The 21,915-nt window shown below is 41.5% G+C and overlaps 1 protein-coding gene across 3 annotated transcripts; it reads right to left on the reverse strand.

Annotated features, from left to right (window-relative positions):
* Positions 1–206: 206 nt before the first annotated feature.
* LOC124350575 lies at positions 207–21,648 on the reverse strand. 3 transcript variants are annotated; one of them, XM_046801344.1, is made up of 9 exons: positions 21,443–21,648; positions 10,137–10,191; positions 4,987–5,216; positions 4,781–4,907; positions 4,186–4,315; positions 4,027–4,097; positions 2,738–2,919; positions 2,267–2,472; positions 207–2,182 (listed from the first exon to the last, which is right to left on the reverse strand). In XM_046801344.1, the coding sequence occupies exons 3-9, from the start codon at positions 5,128–5,130 to the stop codon at positions 1,051–1,053; spliced, it is 1,992 nt and encodes a 663-aa protein (XP_046657300.1). In that variant the 5' UTR covers positions 5,131–5,216; positions 10,137–10,191; positions 21,443–21,648; the 3' UTR covers positions 207–1,050. The 3 variants fall into 3 exon arrangements, with proteins under 3 accessions (XP_046657300.1, XP_046657301.1, XP_046657299.1); XM_046801345.1 differs by lacking the exon at positions 10,137–10,191; XM_046801343.1 differs by lacking the exon at positions 21,443–21,648 and having other exon boundaries at positions 10,137–10,500.
* Between the last annotated feature and the right edge of the window lie 267 nt (positions 21,649–21,915).

Here is a 21,915-nt window from a genome sequence, read left to right on the forward strand (position 1 = left end):
ATTGGCGTCCTAATTGAAAGCGATGCTTTCATCTTCACTTTGTACCAAGCAAACCCGCCCATCTCCGTTCATGTTATTCCGAGATGCTCCCTTTTTGCTCGTTGATTGAATGAACAGTAAAACAGCTTCCAAACTTCGTGTCAATCAGTTCCGTCCAAGAAATCTAATCTCGAAGGGCATTCAAGAAATCCAAAAGTCATTCAGAATTTCATTTCAACATTTTTTATTTCAAAATTGCGTTAAAATACGGTATTATACATTATACAACATATAAAATTCAATTGTTCAAGTATTATTATTTTAACTTAAATGGTCGTCAAGGGGGACGGGAAAAAGAGAATTTCTGACCTAAACATCATCTTTTAAAAATTCCTGCTATAGACTAACATCATGTCCCGCTTCAAAAAATGTTTAATTTTTCCCTCTCGATTTTAATTTAAACGACGCGTCGTTAGTTGAACCGATATTCGAAAATGCAAATCAAACCAACGACACAATGGGGGATATAAATTTTCACCGTTTCAAAATCACGGGTGATAAATTGATAACAATTTTTCAAGTTGTATGAGGACAACAAAGACTAAAAGAGTGGGCAGGTACAAATTTTTGTTTTCTCTCCTTTGGGGGTTTAATTTAGTTAAAATTTGTCAATGCATGTTATTTTATTCACCATCGTCATTAAATCGTAACGGAGGCACAGGATTTGAACAAAAATTAAAATAATCTTTTGTTTGAAATCAATATCATTGGCTTTCTTCAGAGCTCTGCATAACGACATCAATTGTGGAAACAATGAAAACAGTGACAAACTCTCAGGCGTCTTAGAAGAGATCTATCCTATATCAAAAGTCGTCAAAAATCAAATACTCAAATGTCATCAATGACATTTGGCATTTCATTCCGGCCAACACAAACGGGCTTTTGGGATATTTTTTTTTTTTTTTGTTTAAGTTTATCCAATTTTCTTTCAAAAAATAAAATGATTAAACTATAGATAGCCATTAATGAATCGAAGCAACTGTCTGAAAAAGTTCATTGTCCCAGTTTTCCTCAACAGCGCTGAGGTGGTGGTAAGGTGATCTTATCACCCCGCAATTCACTCAAAATACCCGTCAAAGTTTCCAGACCGAAAAGGTATCCGTTGTCGGGTCCCCAGTGGACCCGTTCGTCCAGTCCCAGGTAACCGGAGAAAGTTGTGTGGGCGAAATCGATCATGCGGACATCGACGCAGTCCGACCAGCAGTTGTTGTCCGGCTTGCTGCTGGCAGCAGCATCCAGCAGCACTTGTTCTTTGTCCTCATCCATCACTCGCCGTTTCTTCTGCGTTTGGCTTCCGCCGGCTTCTTCCGTAAACTCTTCAGTCCGGCTGACTTCCAAGACGGGCGTCAATTCGCCCTCATCTTCGCCGGCTGGACTCATCATTCCGTACTGGGCGTTGCGTTCCAACTCCAGCGGCCGGCAGAGCCTTTGCTGTTCCATGTCACTTTCGCTGTCTTCCTCGCTGTCCATGTACATGGCGGCCGTCCGTTTCATCATGGCCGTCTTTTTGATGCTGCTGCCCAGCTGATTGACAGCAGCGGCTGATGATGAGAAAACGCCGCTGTCCGTGCTGTCGGTTGAATTGTCACATTCGTAGCCCGTCGCACTTCCCGACTGCCTCAAAAGTTTCTTGAGACGGAGTCCGGTTTGGTATCCACTGATACTCGTCCAGCTGCAATGTTCGTTGGTGCTGCTGGACGACGAAGAGTTTTGATCCATCATGAAACATTCCAGTCCGCTGTCCACCGACTGGGCTGGGCTCGTGCTGAAAGACTGGGCGTCACAGCTGTCCGTCAAGTAGCAGTCGCTGGATGTGTCTGTGATGGACAGCGAGTCGAAATCCAGTTGATTCCTTGGCTGGAGTCGATGAGGGACAGCCACATGTTTCAGTCTGGGTATCTGGGCATCCGAGCTGGACCTGGTCGGCTTGTAACCAGCAGCACTTTGATGAGCAGCAGCCGTGACGAGCTTCCGGTGTTGGTAATCATCGACGTCGCAAATTCTTTCCAGTTCGCAATCCGAGTTGGATCGCCGGCCGGCACCACCACCGCCAACAACAACCCCAGGACTGAGAAAATGGAAATCCGGGCTGGAGAAATATTCGCTACTTTCGTCGCAACCTTCGTAGACGATCAACAGGGAACTGCGTGTGTGGGTGCGAGAAATGATTTCATTATAGAAAAATTGGTTCCGTGCCATCACAATTTGATTTCAATTTTCTATATACCTAGAATAGAAGCGGAACGTCTCCTGTTGTTCGACGGCCTTGCGGAGGAGCCTCAACCGTTCGAGAATGGCCTCGATGATTCCATCGCGTCGGGCTCCGCCACTGGCGAAGAACTGGACCAGCGCCCTGCGAAGTCCATCAGCGTCCAAGCGACGGCCAAAATATTTGTCCCGACTGACGAACTTGTCCGACGTCGCCTCGTACACCTTTTAGAAACAAACAAAAAGTTAAAAGTTGAATTATTATTTGACCGGATGGAAATAGAATTGTTCAACTAAAATAGGATATCGGCCAATGCCAAACAACAGCAGGATGTTGTCAGTTATTATCCGCTGCGGATAAATAAGCCAAGTGCCTGAGGGCTTGCAGATATTCACAGTGTCTTTTTAAAAGTGGAGCCCAAAAATAAACATAAACACGTACAGCGTTTAACACTTTTAACTTATACATTTCGTCCTAAATAATACACACCTTCATGCCACAGAGACGGAGTCCGAGCGAGGCGGATGTGCTGGCTGCGCACTTGGCCATCTGCCGGGTGCGTTTCTCGGCGGAGGCGTCGTCGCCGTGCTGCCGGGTGCCCATCTTCAAGTCCAGCACGCATGGGCGTTCGAATTTGAAAGCGGACGCCACATTTTCCAGCATCATGAAAACTGTGTGATGGATAAACGAGAGTCGACCAATTAAAATTGATTCGACACTCAATTATAGACGCAAACTGGAATTTTAATTGGTTATTCTATTTAGTTAAGAATCTGAGCTTTAACTAATTCGGTAATTAGTCCGGGGTTCGGTTTTCCCCTCTTGCAAGACGGCCAGCAGCCCAGCAGGAAATCGGACACGGATATTTAATGACCCTCCAGACTGATCCATTCTATTAACGTGCTTAAGTCTGAATAGGATATAGAGTCCCTGGATATTTCCTGGATAGACTCATTACACATTGAGCCGAGAGAGCAATAAATCATTTAGTTGTCTCTCCCATCAGTTACATAAGAACCTTTTACTGGGCAATGGACTGGATAAAAACTCACTCCATCTTTATTATTCTCTTGTAATTGTTGCCCTGGACAACTGGGACAGGGGTCAATCGAGCCAGGGGGGAGGTGGCCAATAACGGTCACATTCAATCAGGAGGCTCAGTCCGCAGGTATAATTGTCTAGCCAAAAGGGCACCCACCAATTTCTCTCATTTCCTTTCGCAAATACTCGACAATAAGAACGTCAGCATGACCTGGACATCCTTGGAAATGACATAAACGTCCCCATCCTTTTCAATGGATAATAACCTCATCCGGTTGCGCCCCAACGGATTCAGGACGTAAATTACATTTAGGCTGACGTGACCTTGTTTTGTGTCTATACTACAAGGAGCCTATCGTTCATCCGTCCAGCCAATCAGTCGTCGAAAATGTCCAACGGCCATATATACACACAAATTCACGCAATGTGCATAAATACAGCAGAGAGGGGGGGAGAGAGAAAAAGTTTGGCGAATGGCCCAAATCAGTCATTGGCTTTTGGGTCTTTTTTATCTTTTCTCGACGCGCGGAGATTATTTTCGTTTGAACGTGCAGAGCTAAAAGAGGAAAGCTGCTGTTGGTCTGCTGCGGGTATACGAGAGCGCTGGATCAGAACTGGTATTCAATGGAATGCAGCGTGCTCCCAGAGAGAGAGAGATGTATAACTGGCGACTATTCCATATGGGTACGAAAATAAACCGACGAGACGATATAGCCTAAATAAAAATTCCGACTCACATTGAGACGATCCATCAGTGTAGGTGTGGGCCGGATGATAGGAAATGGCTTCATGACCGGCCAGGGATATCCTGCGCGCATCAAGAGATTATAAAACCAATTAAATTGGAGTTGTCCATGATTGGGGTGGGTGGAAAAGGTTTTGGGGGTTTTTTGTACCTCAACGGGGCGTCGTGTCGGCTGTTGTGGTGCGATGAAATTTCCGAATGTTCGGCCGTGACGCTGATCTCATCCATGGCGAATCGCCTCCAGTATTGGCGGCCTTCTTGATGCCACGTCTGGATCACACCTATACGACATAGACAAAATAAAAAAGCTTGATTATTATGACAAGTTTAATTGGATACAACCCCCTCCTGCCTTTAATTATTTTGCGATAAAGAAAAGGGCAATAACACAGTGCCGACAAAAGCCTAGAACGTTCTGATTAAGTAAGTAATATCAGCGGGGTACTTTGGGTCTGCATAAATATGGAATCACGCCATAAATGCAGTATAACAGGCTGTCGGTAAAGGATCAGCAGCTTATCACCACTGAATTATTCAGCAAAGCCCGGCTGAGTTTCCCGCCGTTCACGGAGAACTGATAAACTGGCAACGCGCAAATTGTTCAATTTGTCTCAACAGCAAATAAACCAGGATTGTATAAATTATAACGTGTTGTTGTTGTTCGGCTTTGGCCTTAATAGCACCGAATAACAAAATTCCTTAATGGCTCAAATGGGTCAATGATTGGGTGGGTATATGTTTCGTACCTTTGCACTGGGGCGTGAAGATACGAATGTCGGCTGGTGCGTTCAGGTAGAAACTCAGCTCCCGCGGGATCAAAGGCTTGCAGACGGTGGATTGATCCAGCTGCAGGAACTGGGTGTGGCCTCCGACCTAATTCGAACATTAGCAAAGAAATTCGATTAGTATTAATGAGCTATAGATTCCCAATTTGTATTAATGTGCAATATACCTGGTGACAGAATGGGCGGAGGAGCGGACATGGATCGGCCGGAAGAGGTGGTGGCGGTTTGATCTGCTTGTCCGGCAAATGCTGTCGATGCTGCTGATGATCCTCTTGCAATTTGAATTTTTTAGCATTGCGCTGGACGTCCATTGCGCGTTTTGTTATCGATCCCGGTGGTGGTGGTCGCTGATCAAGAAATTCCTCGTTTCACCCAACCGCATTCCAACATCCGCCAACTTATAAAAACAACAACAACATTTTTCCGTTATAAGTACAGTAGATTTCGCTTCAAATAATTCAAGCAGACAGAAATGTGTCCATTAGTCACGGACCAGAGTTTTCCAACGTGAAAGTTTTCGACATCTTGCCAGTAATAACCAAACAATGCCACTACCACCACAATATCTGTGCCATTCGATATTCCAAATTGTTGTTGTTGTCATGATGCCAACAATTTTGCCTGCGCCAAAACTCAACACACTCGTTTCCATCCCGCACCAAAAATGTTACGTAATCCTTCACCTTAAACGGAAACATTTAGAAATGGCAAAGAGTTCAATACGAGGGTGTCTGACGTCATAGCGAGAAATATTATCGTTGCTCGTGCAGATCCCTCACTTTTAACTTTCGGCTAGAAAAAATGAACGCATTCACGGCGGTCTGATTAAACAGACAATTAACATAAGCTGCGTATTACGACGAGTGTACATGTCCCTGCCGGAAAGGTTTTTCCTCCATTGATGCCCAATGGCGTAATACATTTCCGCTCCGTCAGTTTATTTCTCATCGTAGAGAAAAAGAAAGGGATTTCCCCTTCACACTCTCACCATTAAATGTTTCATATCATACCCGGAGGAGCACTAGTAAATAGTGCCGTCCCGCGTGTGTAATCAACTTTTTCGCGTCTCCTCCGTGTGTGATGGAGCGCAAATTCTGCGCAATATGCCGGAAAAAAAAGGAAAACTGATGACAAGAAATGGCGAAAAAGGATATAAATAAATCTGCTGTTGCCGAGTGCCAGCACAGCAGACGACTGACGGACTCTCTCGTGCACAGTCCTTTTGCATGTGCACGACAGCTCACGAATTGTTCTTTTCCATTTTCGCGATTAGAGTTTTGCAGAGTTTCTTATCGACTCTGACAGTTCATTAGTTAGATTGCCAACGGTCGCTGCTCTCTCTACTCAGTCAGTCATTTCTCCCGAGCGGTGATGGCCAATTCCCGCTTGAAGGGCAGAGCAATCTCTCCCGATATCATTTCGGGAGTCGACGAAAAAAAGAGAATGACACAGGGAGGGGTCGAATAGAGGTCATACGCAAACAAGAGATTACACGAGTACATACACAGCAGCGGCAAATAATAATTTTCGTGAATATTTACGTGACGTGAAAAACAAAATAGTCGTCTAGTCTACGTCTACTTTAGAACTTTGACGGGTTAGCGGACTCACTTGAGAATAGAACGAAAATGTATTACCGCTCCTGTGTAACTTTCTGAAATACATCAAAACGAAAATGTACATAAGTTCCCCTCCCCCCTCTATAGTGAAAGTTCTTATAGACGTGGTCGTCGCGGGATGCGCAAATATATTCACCAAGGGGTTTTCACACAGAGTGAAAACGAACCCCCTTTTGTCGCTGCGGGTGGTAATGTACCCAGCAGACTATACGGCGGGATAAATATTTAAATAACGGATAGTCTCTGCTGCCAGCTACTGCTCAAAGTCTGGGTCACGAATTGTGCGGGATAGGAAGTCACGATGTTCTCTGCTGTTGCCAACCGGATTTCTTCATTCTTTTTTATTTTCTAGCGGAGCAGCAGACAAGATGGGAACGAGTTTTCTTTGACGTGTCGGACGTCACGCACGATATCACACGAAACTGTTGTGCAGTCGGGAAACCCAAATTCAACCAATAGAAACAAAAGAGGAGCGACGGGCCGAGACTGACCCAACCGAGTGGCTCACGGCGACTGAGTTGAACCTGAGACTCGGGACGTGAAATAATAAGACCCGTAAGGCGATTAGGTTTCCTTTCACGAGCGAAAAACGCACAAGAGAATAACCCTAGACGGAACACTCACGCGGGAGTTGTTATATTACGCACACATTTTTTGGCCCGACTCTATAGGCACATCGCTGATGTGCACTAGACAGACTCGACGGAATTGCGTGTAAGATCGGTCGAGGGTTTTTTTTTTCGTTCAGTCCCGCGTCATTGCTCAGAAGAAGGACGGAGGGGGGCCCTTGTTCGAGAGTCACCTGAAACATTTTTACCGGGCGAATAACAGTCGAGCGCATTGACGTCACACGTGTGTACAGTTCTTACATCTTTCTTATTATTACATTTGCGCATTTGTTTAAAAAAGGAATCACGATCGTGACAACAGACGCTCGGTTATTTCCCACACACAACTATGTTATGTGAGTTGCTGGGACAAGGTGATTTGTGTTAACGATTTGTTGTCCTTGTGTTGACCACACCAGCAGGTCCTCGGTGGTAACGTGAGTAGCCCTTAAATGAGTAACGGACGTCGTTAAAATGAAATTCGGTCGGAATAAAATTGGACACGCTGGCCCAGCAGCAGCTGGACTCGTTAGATTACGTAATTCGATCGATTTATATGGAATCTGTCGACCAGGGGGGAAAACCCAATTTCAAATTTATTTTTCCTTTTTCGCCAATAATATTATTGACGAATGTCCGTTTGTGTGGAAACACGAACGCTGACGCCATTCCTTTTCCCGTTTCCATTTCTTTTTGTTTGAAAGTGGGTCAGACAGTTCGATCGATACTGTGAGCAGAGGAGAAGAAAAACGCCATGAATATTAAACGCGGCGACTAGACTTTGGTAAGTACAAATACTTTTGATATTTCTTGTTGCTCATCCACTTTTCCCGTCCGCCGCCGCGCCCGTTTCGACATTTCGCGAGTCCTTCGGTGCTGCTGGGATCCCTTGAAGAGATTCCAAGATCGATGTCCGATAACAAGGACGTGTGTACATCACATCCGCTGGATATATACCAGCTGGATAAATGGCCATGAGAGACGGAAAAAGGTATGCCGAATTGCTGCAATGCCAATTCGGTTGGATCGCAACATTTTTATTCGCGGCGGGAAAATTTGAAAAAAAAGTCGTAATGACGTCATTTCCTGGAAAACTGTTTTCCATGAATCTATTTCGTGGGAAAAATATTGTCTAAAGCTTTTTTTAAAACTGAAATTCTCGGTATAGAATTGCCCGCTTACTTATATAACGTGTAATTTCCGGAGGCTATAGATATTAAAAATGCGAGTTTCTGAATGGCAACCAGATGTTAGGCGACTGACTGTCTGGTTCCACCCGTGCGTATGATTTTGCATTTCGTTGAAAAAAGAATCTATCACGTTGTGAAGCAAAAAAATAGTCTCTGCCAGGTAGTTTCCAAACCGTGAAAAAAAGAATGGCACAACAGCTGACGGGTTTTTGTGACGTCATCTTGAATTAATGTGCATTCTCCCATTTTATCTTTTATTGTAAATGTTTCTTTCTTTTTCACTATCACGCACGAAAAAGTTACGGCAATTTTATATACGACCTGATGAAATGGGACTCGTTTTTTTTAACCATTGCAGGACGCCATGTCGTCACTCTGGATGTTATATCTGATGAACGCGTGAACGTTATACACGCTATAGTAGACTGCTGGGGTTGACTCAACCTCAATTGTATACTGTCACTTACGAAAAAAAATAAAGTTTTTTAATGAAGAGGATTGTCGATGAGGGGGATCATAGCGTCCGCCAATTCCTATAGTTGCACGAGAGCGCGGGAATTTTAAAACAATAGAATTGAGCCTGGCCTTTTTCCATATGTGTCAAGAAAATCGTCTCGGGAGTGAAATGGAAATTCGGGACAAGGTATACACACACACACTAGTCCCTTCTCTTTTAAATAAGAAAAAATAAGAATGGTGTGTTACGCAGCGTTGCATCAGCCAATATCCCGTTATTATTATCTCTTTTTTTAAATTCACTGCGGGGGGAATCTCTTCGCAAGGCCAACGGTTCAAAAAATATTTCTTTTCTACTGGGCCCGTGTTAGCCAACAGGGTTCAAAGCTCTCGGCCTCTTTTTCGTCTATTTTTAAATCCAAATCTTTTGGCCAGTTTCTTTTATTGTGCAGTCGTACACACATCGAGAGAGTTGAATTATTTGCTACCGGTTAATACCATACCGAGTGCTGGTGGGGCTTCCTTTGTGTCTACTTCCCAACATTTGTGTGCCGCCGCCGAATATAATCCGCACACAACAAATTCACTCGCATTGTGTAAGGTTCGGTTATGCAACTCGTTTCAAACCTGAATAGGAGGAGCATTAACTGGCGTAATGGAATATTTCAAATCTCGTTATGAAAAGAAGAAGCCGCCATGTCTGATGTTCACTGGGCCTGGACGATGGCGAAATGTATACACATAACGGGCGACGCCCTTCCGTTACAATCTAAACATAGATGGGCACATCCATCATTTCTTTTTTTACTTTTTTGACTGTATGAGTGTTGAATTTGTTGATAGATAGAAGCCCCCCTCCGTATAGGGGAGTTTCACTGCCGGCCTGGAGCACCCCTCAAAAAATTTCCGTCCGTATTGATCCGGGCCGGTGTCAACCAATCGGAGAAGAGCTGTACAACGGTAGAGCCGGGGCCAACAGCTACTTGTATGTGCAGTGAAACGATGGCACAGTCAAGAGAGTGGGGATTCCCGTTTGGGTTTTCTCTACTGAACGCCAAAAACTATCTTCCCACCCACCCAAATCGACTGAACTTTGTGCCAACAAACGTCCAGGGTTATTTACTCGACTCCCGCTAAAGTCATTTCAATAACTGCACTAGTGTAGAGCCTATTAAGCTGACGTAATATAGTACGAAACAAAATCAAATACCCTCCCCCAACACTGAACACAGTTGACTACTTCACTTGCCAAAAAAAGAAAGATGGACGATAACTAAAAACTATTCCGACTAATCAAAAGTTGAAAACCGTCAGCTGTTTGCCGATGATGACGGACCTCCCGGGGTTTCGACCGACGAAACGACAAAGTCGGAATTGGAAAACAACAAAAAAACATGGCCAACGAACGACGAGTGAGTGGAATAACAAAGAGAGAGAGACTTACCTTATTGCGCAGAAATTGGTTTTTCGGGATAGATCCAGCCAGCGTCGTTCGTTCACTGCCCAGAAGAAAGAAAAAAAGAAATTCCGTTGTCTGATATTTGTTTTTCGTCTTTTTGGCTGGGAGAACTTTGATCGAGTTGAGCTGCAGCACTGCTGCACTGGTGAAAGAAGAAGATGGGCCACCACCACACACAAACAAAGAAAGTCTTTTAACAGCAGAGCCCGTGTGGCTTAGAATGGCAATGTTGTCTTTGTCTGCTGCTGAGGGGTAGTAGTAGTGGCGAGTTTTACACACAGCTGCGGGAAAAAATGGGGGAGCTCGGCACGAAACGGTGTTGACTCGGAGACGAGCAGTCGCTCTGTGAGCCGAGCCCAGCAACTAACGCATACAGTATAGTCCCCCCACCTCTCTTCTTCCTCCTCTTTGTACAGAAACCCCACCCACCTCTGGTCCACCTCCTTCCTCCCCCCTCCCCTTTGGTGTATGGGGTCCTTTAAGTTGGCACGTCGATTCGGATCATCGAGTCACGTGACCCGTCCCTATTGGCTTGGCCCTTTCTCTTTCCGTACGCATTCACAAAATAAAAGTAGGAAGATACGCGAACTTCTCTTTTATTTTAGTTTTGCTTTTCGACGACCGCGGGAGAAGAATTTTTCAAATGAACTTTATCGGCACTGTCTTACTGACTAGATAGACGGGTGATTGGAATAAGTTTTCGTGTAAATCGCGTAGTTTACAAGATGATTCTCGTGAATCATTCTACCACTCGGGATTAGAGAATTATTTCTATCAATTAGTCCAGGATTTATTTCATATGAATTAAGAGATGATGTCCCAAGACAGACATAAGATTTCTTCTGGTGCGTAAGCACTAGATGTGAGAAGATGTGGCCGAATTTATGACAATTGACATTACTACTTGATGAACCCAAGTTTCGTGGAATTGTCATATTTTGATTCGAAGTCTAGGAATCACTGTACATAAATTGAAACTTTAACAGATTATTATATCTCCACCGTATACGTAAACCAGTGGTGTTATGTGTGTATGGAACGCCATAGGGACACAAAATTAACTGCTCCAAAGTAAGCATTAATTTTTTGCTCTCCAAAAATAAGTGCTCACAATTTAGTGCTCTCTCGCATCCTCCCTCTAGCGGGCGGTTCAAAATATTTCGCTTTCAATGAAAATATTGACAATTGAATAGGCCTATCGATTAAAATCTAATTTTCGAATACATCAGCGTCGATCAGCGTCTTACCCCATCACCTCCGCCACCAGCCCACCACCCTTCTGTCCTGTGATTTTTTCGAGTTTTTTTTAATGATTCCATCTTTGTCTTCGTGACTAGTACTTCGTCGATACTTTTTCTTCTTCCCCAGCAGAAGTAACAATATTAGTCCTAGCATGTTCCGATGTTCGGCATCGCCGGAATCCGGAATAGATGCATGACGTATTTCAGGATTCTCGGAAGACATAAGGGGTTGCCGGGTTGGCAAAGGTGATGAGGCAAGAAAAAGGGCAAGCATTCGAATTAAGAAATCCCATAGTTAAGCTAAATATTGGATTTTAATCGATAGCTTCTAACTCCTCTCACAAGCAGGCGGAGAAACGAAATATTTGGAACCGCCCGCTAGAGGGCGGATGCGAGAGAGCACTAAATTTTGAGCACTTATTTTTGGAGAGCAAAAAATTAATGCTTACTTCGGAGCAGTTAATTTTTTGTCCCTATGGCGTTCCATATGTGTGTGTCTGTATCGATAGAACGCGTCTTTATATTACGTAACATTCGGAAAACTACAGTCATCAGCTGTGGTAAATCTCAAGACGTAAAATGCTCACTCATACATTTTTAAAGCCAACATTAAATTCGCTGAAATATTCACGAAAGTTTACAGATTATATATTATACTTGATAGGCTGTTGGCTCGGAGTATTCCACGTCATTATTCTCTCGAATCATTTTTGAAAAATCGCGACAGTTTTATTTGGAAGGAAACCTCTCCGTCTCAACGCTAGATGGCTCCAAAATGAGTAAGAAGCGGGACTTTTGAAATTTCTAGCACAGTTTGATTCAAGTTGGTGCTCACTGCTCAGTGACAATGATTTATTGTGAAAAATGATATCTCCATCACAAAACGGACGTCGTTTTGAAATGTTGTATGTATGCCCTGATGAGAGTGGAAGAATCATTTTCCCATTTTAAAATACCGTCACAAAGAAAGAAACTTCCGGGGTGGACCTACGGACTTTTTTTATGTGGGCAGATCTCCACGTGCTGTACCGCGAATTTCTGCAATTTGTCGGATTCAAATCGAGGGGGTTGGGAATAAGAAAATTCGCATTAAAAACGGCGGTCATCTTTTTTCCCCCATCTTATAAAGGGAGGAAGGGTAAGCTTTTTTTCTCTTGGCGGAAAAGGGCGCCTACAATAACAACCGGAGGTCATTTTTAACCATTTCTTTGAGCTTTTTTTTGATAATGTTAGAAAAAAATCAATTCGATGGATATTATGAGCTACTTTAGTATTTTTTTTTACGTGAACTGTGTTTGTGAACAATAGTATCATTCCGTGAGCTTTACTTTTCTTTGCACCAGTTAATTCTCTATGTTACACAAGCGCTCGATGTATTCATTGACACTAATGATATAAATTTTTGTGTTACGATTTTAGAAGCCACATTTTTTATTTTAACATACGGGCTGCTCATCGATGGATCATCTATCTATTAGGCATAATGTGTCATTATGAATGCCTAATTTAATAGAGGTCTTTCTGGGAAATGGAGTAACCCATTTCTTTAAGGAAACGTTCACACTACTTGAGCAGCAATACGATTTATTACAACAAAACTAATAGAATATCAATGATATTTAGTAATAGTCACGGGTGACGAATGAAGTAAAGATCTGTCAGTCGCGTAAACACTGATAGGAAGTTAATCAAGAAACAAATTTCCGTTTTACAAAAACGTCAAAGTTAATATCAGAGTTCATTTATTACTTGATCGATAAATAGCAACAATTGCGTTGAAAAGCCCATACAGTCTGGCAAGTTTATTAATTATGCCGATTGTAAATTCCCAGACCAACGTCAATTGTTAAATGAAAGCCGTTCGTTCGATCATTATATTCGCGATCAAAATTAACACGATCTCACGTTCAAATCGTTGAGATGCGTCTAACGATTCCACAGTTTCGAACCTACTACGAGTCTAAGTTTAAAATTTGACAATCTACGCAACCAGGATGTTTACGTTAGCAACAAAAGCCATCCGAAAGAGATATGAAGGTATCAAGTCGGTAATACTCGAATCGCACCACATCTCGCACGATAACCCATTGACACCGTTTAGCATTTATACGTATCGACGCTCCGTCTACTTTCAGGTCGACGGACGACGTAACATAAAGACTTGGCAAAAAGCCTAGCAAGAATTCTTTTACGACATCCTAATAGTTTCGCCTGTGTTATATCGAGTGCTTCTGTGCATTTACAACACCCAGTCTCATATATATATACTATGTGCAGATAGAGATACTTTTCAAATAAAAAGGTATTCGACGTTTATTGATCCCGAATCTCCCAATCGAAATGAAACGGGAAAGTTATCACAATTCCCGACGGCTTTTTCTCGTGTTTCGGTTTTGTGTAGTATAGTAGTATAGAAGAAGCAATGGGACTAGCCTATTTTACCATTAACGAGAGATCGAACGCCATATTAAGATCGATTTCCGAACAAGATTTCTCCGCAATGGTCTGCTGGAACGGTTCGTGAATGTTAGCGAGTCCATGTCGGCCGACGAACGAACGAGGGGCTCGTCTGCTGTTCTTTCTTTCTTAGAATCCACATCACGCCATCATTTATAATACACATGATTGCTCCACTTCAAAAGGCCTGGCAGTGGTGGGGAGGTCTGCGTCTACGTCTGGTTGCTGCGCAAACACGTTCTTCGTGGAAATTGCGAAATCGATCTTGGCCAGGAAAAACCATTCATTATATTTTAAATAATGCCAACAAGTGAGCAAATACGACGAAGTTAATATTGATCTCTGGATACGAAACTGCCTAGCGATGCCCGAGGAAAGAAAAAGAGGGAAGAATAAATCAAATGGAATAACGCGGATTTCACGTTATCGACGTAAAATTTGACCAAAGTTGCCGTCAACTCCCCATCAGAAAAATTGTGCATTCTTGACGGCATGCCTTCTTGACTACGAGGGACACTATACATTGATTATTTCCATGGATTGAGTGAACTTTATAATAGAACCCATTCACAATAAGTAGATCTGCAAATAAATTTGCCACTAGTGAAACACCACCCGATTAAAATGTGCATGTTTGTCTCACAATCATCACTCACCTTTCTGAGATTTAAAGATTTAAATACAGTCATTTTTATTCGTTTTGAGAAGAATGAATTACCCAAAGCGACAGTTGCATTCCATCAGATCCATCTAATTCCAGAAGAATTTCTGGGTTTACGGTCTTCTTTAAGGAAATTCTTACATGAAAATATGTACTTGTCTTAAGGTAATATCAGCTATAACGATACATTTTTCTTATCCGTTATAAAATCCTAGATACGTAATCTTGTTTATAACTATGCGTCATTCAATCAAATTCGCACAAGTTAGTAAGATTAAAGTTCACGAAAAAAAAAATTGTCATTACATTTCCCGTATACGAGCTATGTTTTTTAGCTTCTAATCATTTCTCAGTTCATTTTTCATTGTCAAACTGCGTGCATTGTGCTGCATTTTTTAAAATTTGAGTTGCATTTTTTTTTTCAAATCGCGCCAGTTTTGTTTTTAACTATGCATCATTTTTTTAACGACGCACAAGTCAGTAAGATTATATAATGAATGGCTTTTCTAGTCAAGATCAATTTCGCAATTTCCACGAAGTACGAGGTTGTGCAGCAACCAGAGGTATACAGCAGACACAGACCTCCCCACCACTGCCAGGCCTTTCGAAATGGAGCAATCATGTGCATTATAAATGATGGCGTGAGACGAATTCAAAGAAAGAAACAAGAAACAACAGCAGACGAGCCCCACGTTCGTTCGTCGGCCGACATGGACTCGCTAACCTGCACGAACCGTTCCAGCAGACCATGGCGGAGAAACTCTTGTTCGGAAATCAATCTAAATATCGCGTTCGATTTCTCGTGAATAAAAAAAATAAAAATGAAACTGTCGTGATTTTTCAAAATTAACGATTCGAGAGAATAATGAAGAAGGAAACTTAATAGTTATTATCTCAGAGGAGTTCCAGACTTTCAGTCTCTAGGAAATAAAATTTTATTTCTAAAATGAGAGATTAGAGATTGGGACGGTTTCGGTAATTTTAAATTCTGTTGAATACTGCGAGCCAACTCCCTATGATTTGTAAACTTTCATGAATATTTCAGCGAATTTAATGTCAAGTAATCTACGGCTATTATAAAGGAATAAATTTCGAATGCCGAGTGGTAAAACGTCTAACGAGAGTCTGCGTTTAAACTTCGTGGTTTACTCGAATCCTGATACCAATCACGCACGAATCTAGTCACTACGACAGTGCCGATACAGTTCATTTTTAAAGAAATTCAGCATATGTTATATGGTAAACAAGGAGCGGATGTACTTGTCGGAATATCCACGACTGAAACAAAAATTTAGAAAATGCAGTAACGCACTCTGTTCGACGAATAAACTGAGAAATAATTAAAAGCTAAAAACAGGGGTGTTGGCTCGCAGTATTCGACAGAATTTAAACTACCGAAACTGTCCCATCTAGCCCATCTAAGATATAAAATTATATAAAGACTGGAACCCCTCTGAAATAACATCGAATTTCCTTCTTCATTATTCTCTCGAATCGTTAATTTCGAAAAATCGCAGCAATTTTCTTCTTTTAACCTTTGCGTCATTCGTTCAACGACGCATAAGTCAGTAAGATTCACGAAAAATATATTTTAAATTATATAATGCTACCCATCTCTTGTATATCAGCGTATATCAGCTCTGTTTCTAATTGTTTCTCAGTTCATTCGTCAAACTCAAACAGCGTGCATTGCTGCATTTTTTTTAAATTTTGGATTCAATCATGGATATCTAGACAATCCGGCCCTTGCATACCATACATACTGTATTTCTGAATAATGAATTGCATCAACACTGTCTTAGTGACAAGATTGGTGCGTGATTGGTATCAGGAGTCGAGTAAACCACGTAGTTGAAACGCAGAGTCTCTTAACTCGTTTTACCAATCGGCATTCAAAAGTTATTCCTTTTAAATAGCCGAAGTTAATTTGAATTGAATAAGGAGAATGTTGCCCTGCAACCCAAACTGATCCGTGCTATTGTGTCCTGAACACATCAATAACAAAAGACATGTCCACCATATCAACACTGTTCTTTCCATCAGACCACACCACGACATGTTGAAATGAATGGGATCCCTAGTTGAGAGGAACAACTCGCTAAATGACTGATGTCCAAATTATCAATTGTCCATTACGTGCGGATACTAGTGGCGTAAAGAGCGTGCCTGTAACGATAGAACATATCGTTATATTACGTCACCTACAAAAGCTACACTTGTCAACAATGGTAAAAATTAAGATGCATAATGTTCACACAAAAATTTTAGGGACGACGTTAAATTCACTGAAATATTCATGGAAGATTACAAATTGTAGAGAGTTGGCTCGCAGTATTCAACATAATTTAAAATACCGAAACCGTCCCATCTCTCCCATTTGGGAAAAAAAAATGTCATTTCATAAAGGCTGGAACCCATCTGAGATAATAAGTAATAAATAACATGAAGTTCCTTCTCCATTATTTCCTTCTCCATTATATTCTCTCCGATTATCTCGAATCGTTTTTTTCGAAAAACCGCGGCAGTTTTATTTTGAAAGAAACCTCTCCGTCTCAACGCTAGATGGCACCAAAATGAGTAAGAAGCGGGACTTTTGAAATGTCTAGCACAGTTGATTGAAGTTGGTGCTCGCCTGCTCGGTGACAATACTTTATTAGGAAAAATGATGTTTCCATCGCCAAACGGACGTCGTTTCGAAATGTTGTACATATGCCCTGATGAGAGTGGAACAATCATTTTCCCATTTTAAAAATATCCGTCACAAGAATGGATGGAATCGATCCTCAAACTTCAAAATTGTTTAAAAATAAAACTTATTCGCTTGTCTGGTCGAGTTCGCGTGTCTGTTGGATTGGCCCTTTCTCTTTTTACGTGTTCGCATTCACAAAATAAAGTTATAGGTGGTGGTAGCCCGGAAGGATACGCGAACGTCTTTTTTCGATGAACGCGTGAGACGAATTTCTCAAATGAACTTTATCGGCACCGTCTAAGTGACGAGAGAAAATGATTGATTGGAATTAGATTTCGTGTATGTCACGGAGTTTAAACGACGAGTATCGTGACTCGTTACATCACTCGGCGTTCGAGAGTTATTTCTTTATAAAAGCCGAAGTTTAATTTGAAGAAAATTAAGAGATGCATCCTTGAGACTAAACGTACGTTGCCAACATAGTGGACATCCAAGCATAGCAGTATGAACCATCCAGGCAGCTGGATCAGCCATGGATGTTTGAACTACTAAATTTGTTCATAACAACCTTTTTAAGTCCGGGAAAACACGTTAAACCAACTTATGTCTGAATCAGAATATCAATTGTTCATTACGTGCATATACCAGTGGCGTTGACGACGGGTCAGTATCAATTGAAAACTTCGTTATATTAAACAACCTTCGAATAACTAGTTGTCAGCTGTGATTGTAAATTTTAAAACGTTAAATGCTCATTGCTCACCATACACATTAAAGGCCGACATTAAATTCGCTGAGATATTCACAAAATTCGACAAATTATATAGGGTATCGGGTATCCAACAGAATTTAAAATACTGAAACCGTCACATCTCTCCCTACAAATAGGCAATACAATTTCGTTTAATAAAGGCTGCAACATTAAATTCAATTAAATAAAACAGCTGTTTTCTTTTCTCGTAGAAAATAGCATTAAGATTCCTTCTTCATTCTCGAATCGTTTTTTTTTTCGAATAATTGTGGCAATTTTATTTTTTTTTTCGCATTCCTCTTTGCACAGAAACCCCACCCACTCTGGTCCACCTCCTCCCTCTTTGGTGTACGGGGTCCTTTAACCTTTGGCCGTGGATCACAAATTCCCGTCGATTCGGATCAACGAGTCACGTGACCCGTTCCTATTGGCTTGGCCCTTTCTCTTTCCGTACGCATTCACAAAATAAAAGTGGGAAGATAAGCGAACTTCTCTTTTCTTTTCTTTTTGCTTTTCGATGAACGCGGGAGACGAATTTGTCAAATGAACTTTAATGGTCTTGTCTTAGTGATTAGATAAATGGGTGATTGGAATTAGATTTCATGTAAATCACATAGTTTAAACGATGAGTTTCGGGACTACTTAAACCACTCGTCATTTGTGAATTATTCCTTTATTATATCTCAAGTTAAAATTATCAAATTTAGGACTAGTAACCCAATAACTGTCTGATTCGAATCCATCTAACCAATTGCAAGTGGAATCATGGTGGATTCAAAACAGGGTGGTTTTGCCACGCCAATTCTTATCCTGCAGTGAAATGTTATTTCAACTGTTGAATATATACTTTGTGTGTTTGGGTACCACTTGATTTAACTGATGAAATCATCAGAATATCAATTCTAGAATGTGTGTATTTACTAGTAACGTCGAGAGCGTGTCAGTAACGATAAAATATATCGTTACATTACGTCACCTACAAAAGCTACACTTGTCAACAACGGTAAAGATTGAGACGCAGAATGTTCACACAAACATTTTAAGGGCGACCATATATTTGCTGAAATATCCATGAAAATTGACAAATTATAGGGAGTTGGCTCGGAATATTCAACGTCATTATTCTCTCGCTCATCGTTTTTTCGAATAATCCCGGCAATTTAATTTTGAAGGAAACCTCTCCGTCTTAACGCTAGATGGCTACAAAATGAGTAAGAAGCGGGACTTTTGAAATGTCTAGCACAGTTGATTCAGGTTGGTGTTCGGTGACAATACTTTATTAGGAAAAATGATGTTTCCATCGCCAAACGGACGTCGTTTCGAAATGTTGTACGTATGCCCTGGTGAGAGTGGAAGAATCACTTTCCCATTTTTTAAATATCCGTCACAAGAATGGATGGAACCGATCCTCAAACTTCAAAATTGTTTAAATAAAAAACAAAACTTATTCGCTTGTCTGGTCGGGTTCGCGTGTCGGTTGGATTGCCGATGGGACTTTTGTCGATGTTGTTTGTTTCTCAGAAATCAGACCATCACGCCATGGCATTAACTATGTAGATGATTGGCCAATCTGGCAACAAGCATTGAGCCGCCCGTCTGGCCGCCGGAAACTCTAAAGAAAACTTGTGTCTTTCCTGGAAATGGCGAAATCAATTCCCAAGAAAACTGGCCTCATTATTTTTCGTTGGTTTGTTTGTTTGCCGCCTCATTTCTCAAACAAAAAATCGCACGAATAATTTCGACATGTCAAACTCTTGTCTGGGGAAATAATATCCACGTCCGACAGACGAGACGCGCAACAACATGTTGACGGCCAAACACAGAAATATGCAGGAGAGATAATCATTTATTGAACCTAATCGGAGAGCCTAATAGTCAAAGTTGATAAAAGATCGAACGCACCGGTGCAAATCCAAAGTATACAAGTCTATGCCCGAGGCGAAATTCCTAAATGATAAAAGAGGATCGTACTGCAATATGTTTATGCGACGGCATATACCTTTGGCTGCGCGTAATACCGTGTTGTATACTACATTCGCTTGTGTACTATAAATGAGGTAGTAAATTTCTGTGTGTTGCGTAGAGTATAAACAGATGAGAGCGGCAGTCGGGAGGGACGGTATAAACAAGTTATGTAATCAACGCGCAGTTGAGAACAGCCAGCGGAGCGGGAGAAAGCTACGGCCCTGCTGCGCTGTTTGTTGGAGAAGATGAAAGCCACGCCGCTAAAAACTGCGCCGCAGATATGCCATTCAGCGTATAAATATTGCGTATAGACTCAAAGGGAAGCCCATCAACTTTACTTAGTCCGTATACGCGGATTCTCTATAGCAACTAATGGGTTTTTCGACTGCCATTTCTCCCCATACTACAGAACAGTCCCGGCAAATAAAATAAAAAAGTCGTTTAATATAAAAAAAACAAGATGAATCAATAGTTGCTGTAATCCAATTCGCATCAAACGACCTGATGTAAAACCTCTAGAAAGAGCTGTGTCCATTAGAAATACACGGCAGGCAGTTTGGTGTAATTGCGTTAGTTTCTCCGAAATCTTTTCTCTCTCTTTATTTATAAGATCAAAAGCAGGTCAAACTCCATTTTCGTGAGAGAGGAAAAAATCAAATAAAAATAAAAACAAGTTGCGGGGCTTTTGGTTCTGTCCCTTTGCCCTTCCTTTATGGCAGCAAACTACACACACACACAAGACGATTATTGATGGAGTTATTTTTAGTTGCGCTCCTTCTTTTCTTTCTCCCATAATGAATATGTGTACACGTTAGGCCTACTAACATGTCTACATATGCATTCTTTGCTGCCTGGCTCTAACTTGGGCTCTATTTCAGTAAAGAACGAATCGATCACGCGCACTTTGTACCTATACTCTCTTTGGCCATGCGATATCTAAATTATCTCATGACATATCCCGTCTGTTTTTTGTTTGTCAATTCATCGACTGAAAACTTGTAAAGATAAAAGCCACCAAAGACAAAAATTATGATCCGATCGACTACTTTTTTTTTGGTGCATTGTTATCAAGGTCAATTTGTACATTGCCCCGCTGTTAACCATCACAGACCAAATAACATGTGGATTAGAGCAATAACCGGGTTATAAACAATCTACTTGTTTCTATTAAAAAATCAACTTAGAAAAAAGTAGGATTTTTAAAAATTAGGTCATTCAAATTTACCGCCTGTCTTTAACGAGGAGGTGCCGGTGTGGCGGCCGGTCCCTCTTGGTCAAAAGTTTCTAGTTGAAAATATTTAAATTCGATTGTTTACATCCACAGACAAAGTAGTGAGGCACAAAACAGGCCTGATCTGCAGTCTCTTCTGTGTTATTTTAAAAAACCCTGACTGAGTGAACAAAAACGTCAAGAGAAAACAGACCCAGTCAAAACCGCCTATTAACTCAGGAATATTCGTACTCCGTTATCTGTCACGATTTATAACCTAACGCCATCAATGAAGAATAGGGATAGATTTTTCCTACCTTTAATATGACTGGGAAGTACGGCCAGGCATCCGCAAGTGCTCCATCCATCCGCTGAAAAGTTGAATCCAACAGACGGGCGATAGGAAAAAGGGCCTCAGTCTCGTGAATACACCCACACTCACATGGGCGTACATGAGAAAAGAGGGGATTTAAAGAATGGAGAAGAAGAGATCCATAATCCGACATCAGTCGACATCAGTAGGTTCTCCAATCAATAGGGATGACTGTGTATCTAAATGAAAAATGAAAAATGGGTTACGAAAATTTTTAACAGAATCAACAAGTAAGAAAAAGTTGAAAGTATGACAGAGGGTAAATCCTTATTGTTAATAAAAAGGAGAACTGGAGGTTTCCATTTAATGCATTTGTGCAAGTCATGCATCAATAAAATATCTAAAAAGTCGTAGGAACAACAGTCAAACAAATCATTATCCAAGCAAAGATACTGAGATTGTTGTTGTTGACACATC

Source organism: Daphnia pulicaria, chromosome 7 (genome assembly GCF_021234035.1).
Source record: "Daphnia pulicaria isolate SC F1-1A chromosome 7, SC_F0-13Bv2, whole genome shotgun sequence".
Classification (NCBI taxonomy): Eukaryota; Metazoa; Arthropoda; class Branchiopoda; order Diplostraca; family Daphniidae; genus Daphnia; species Daphnia pulicaria.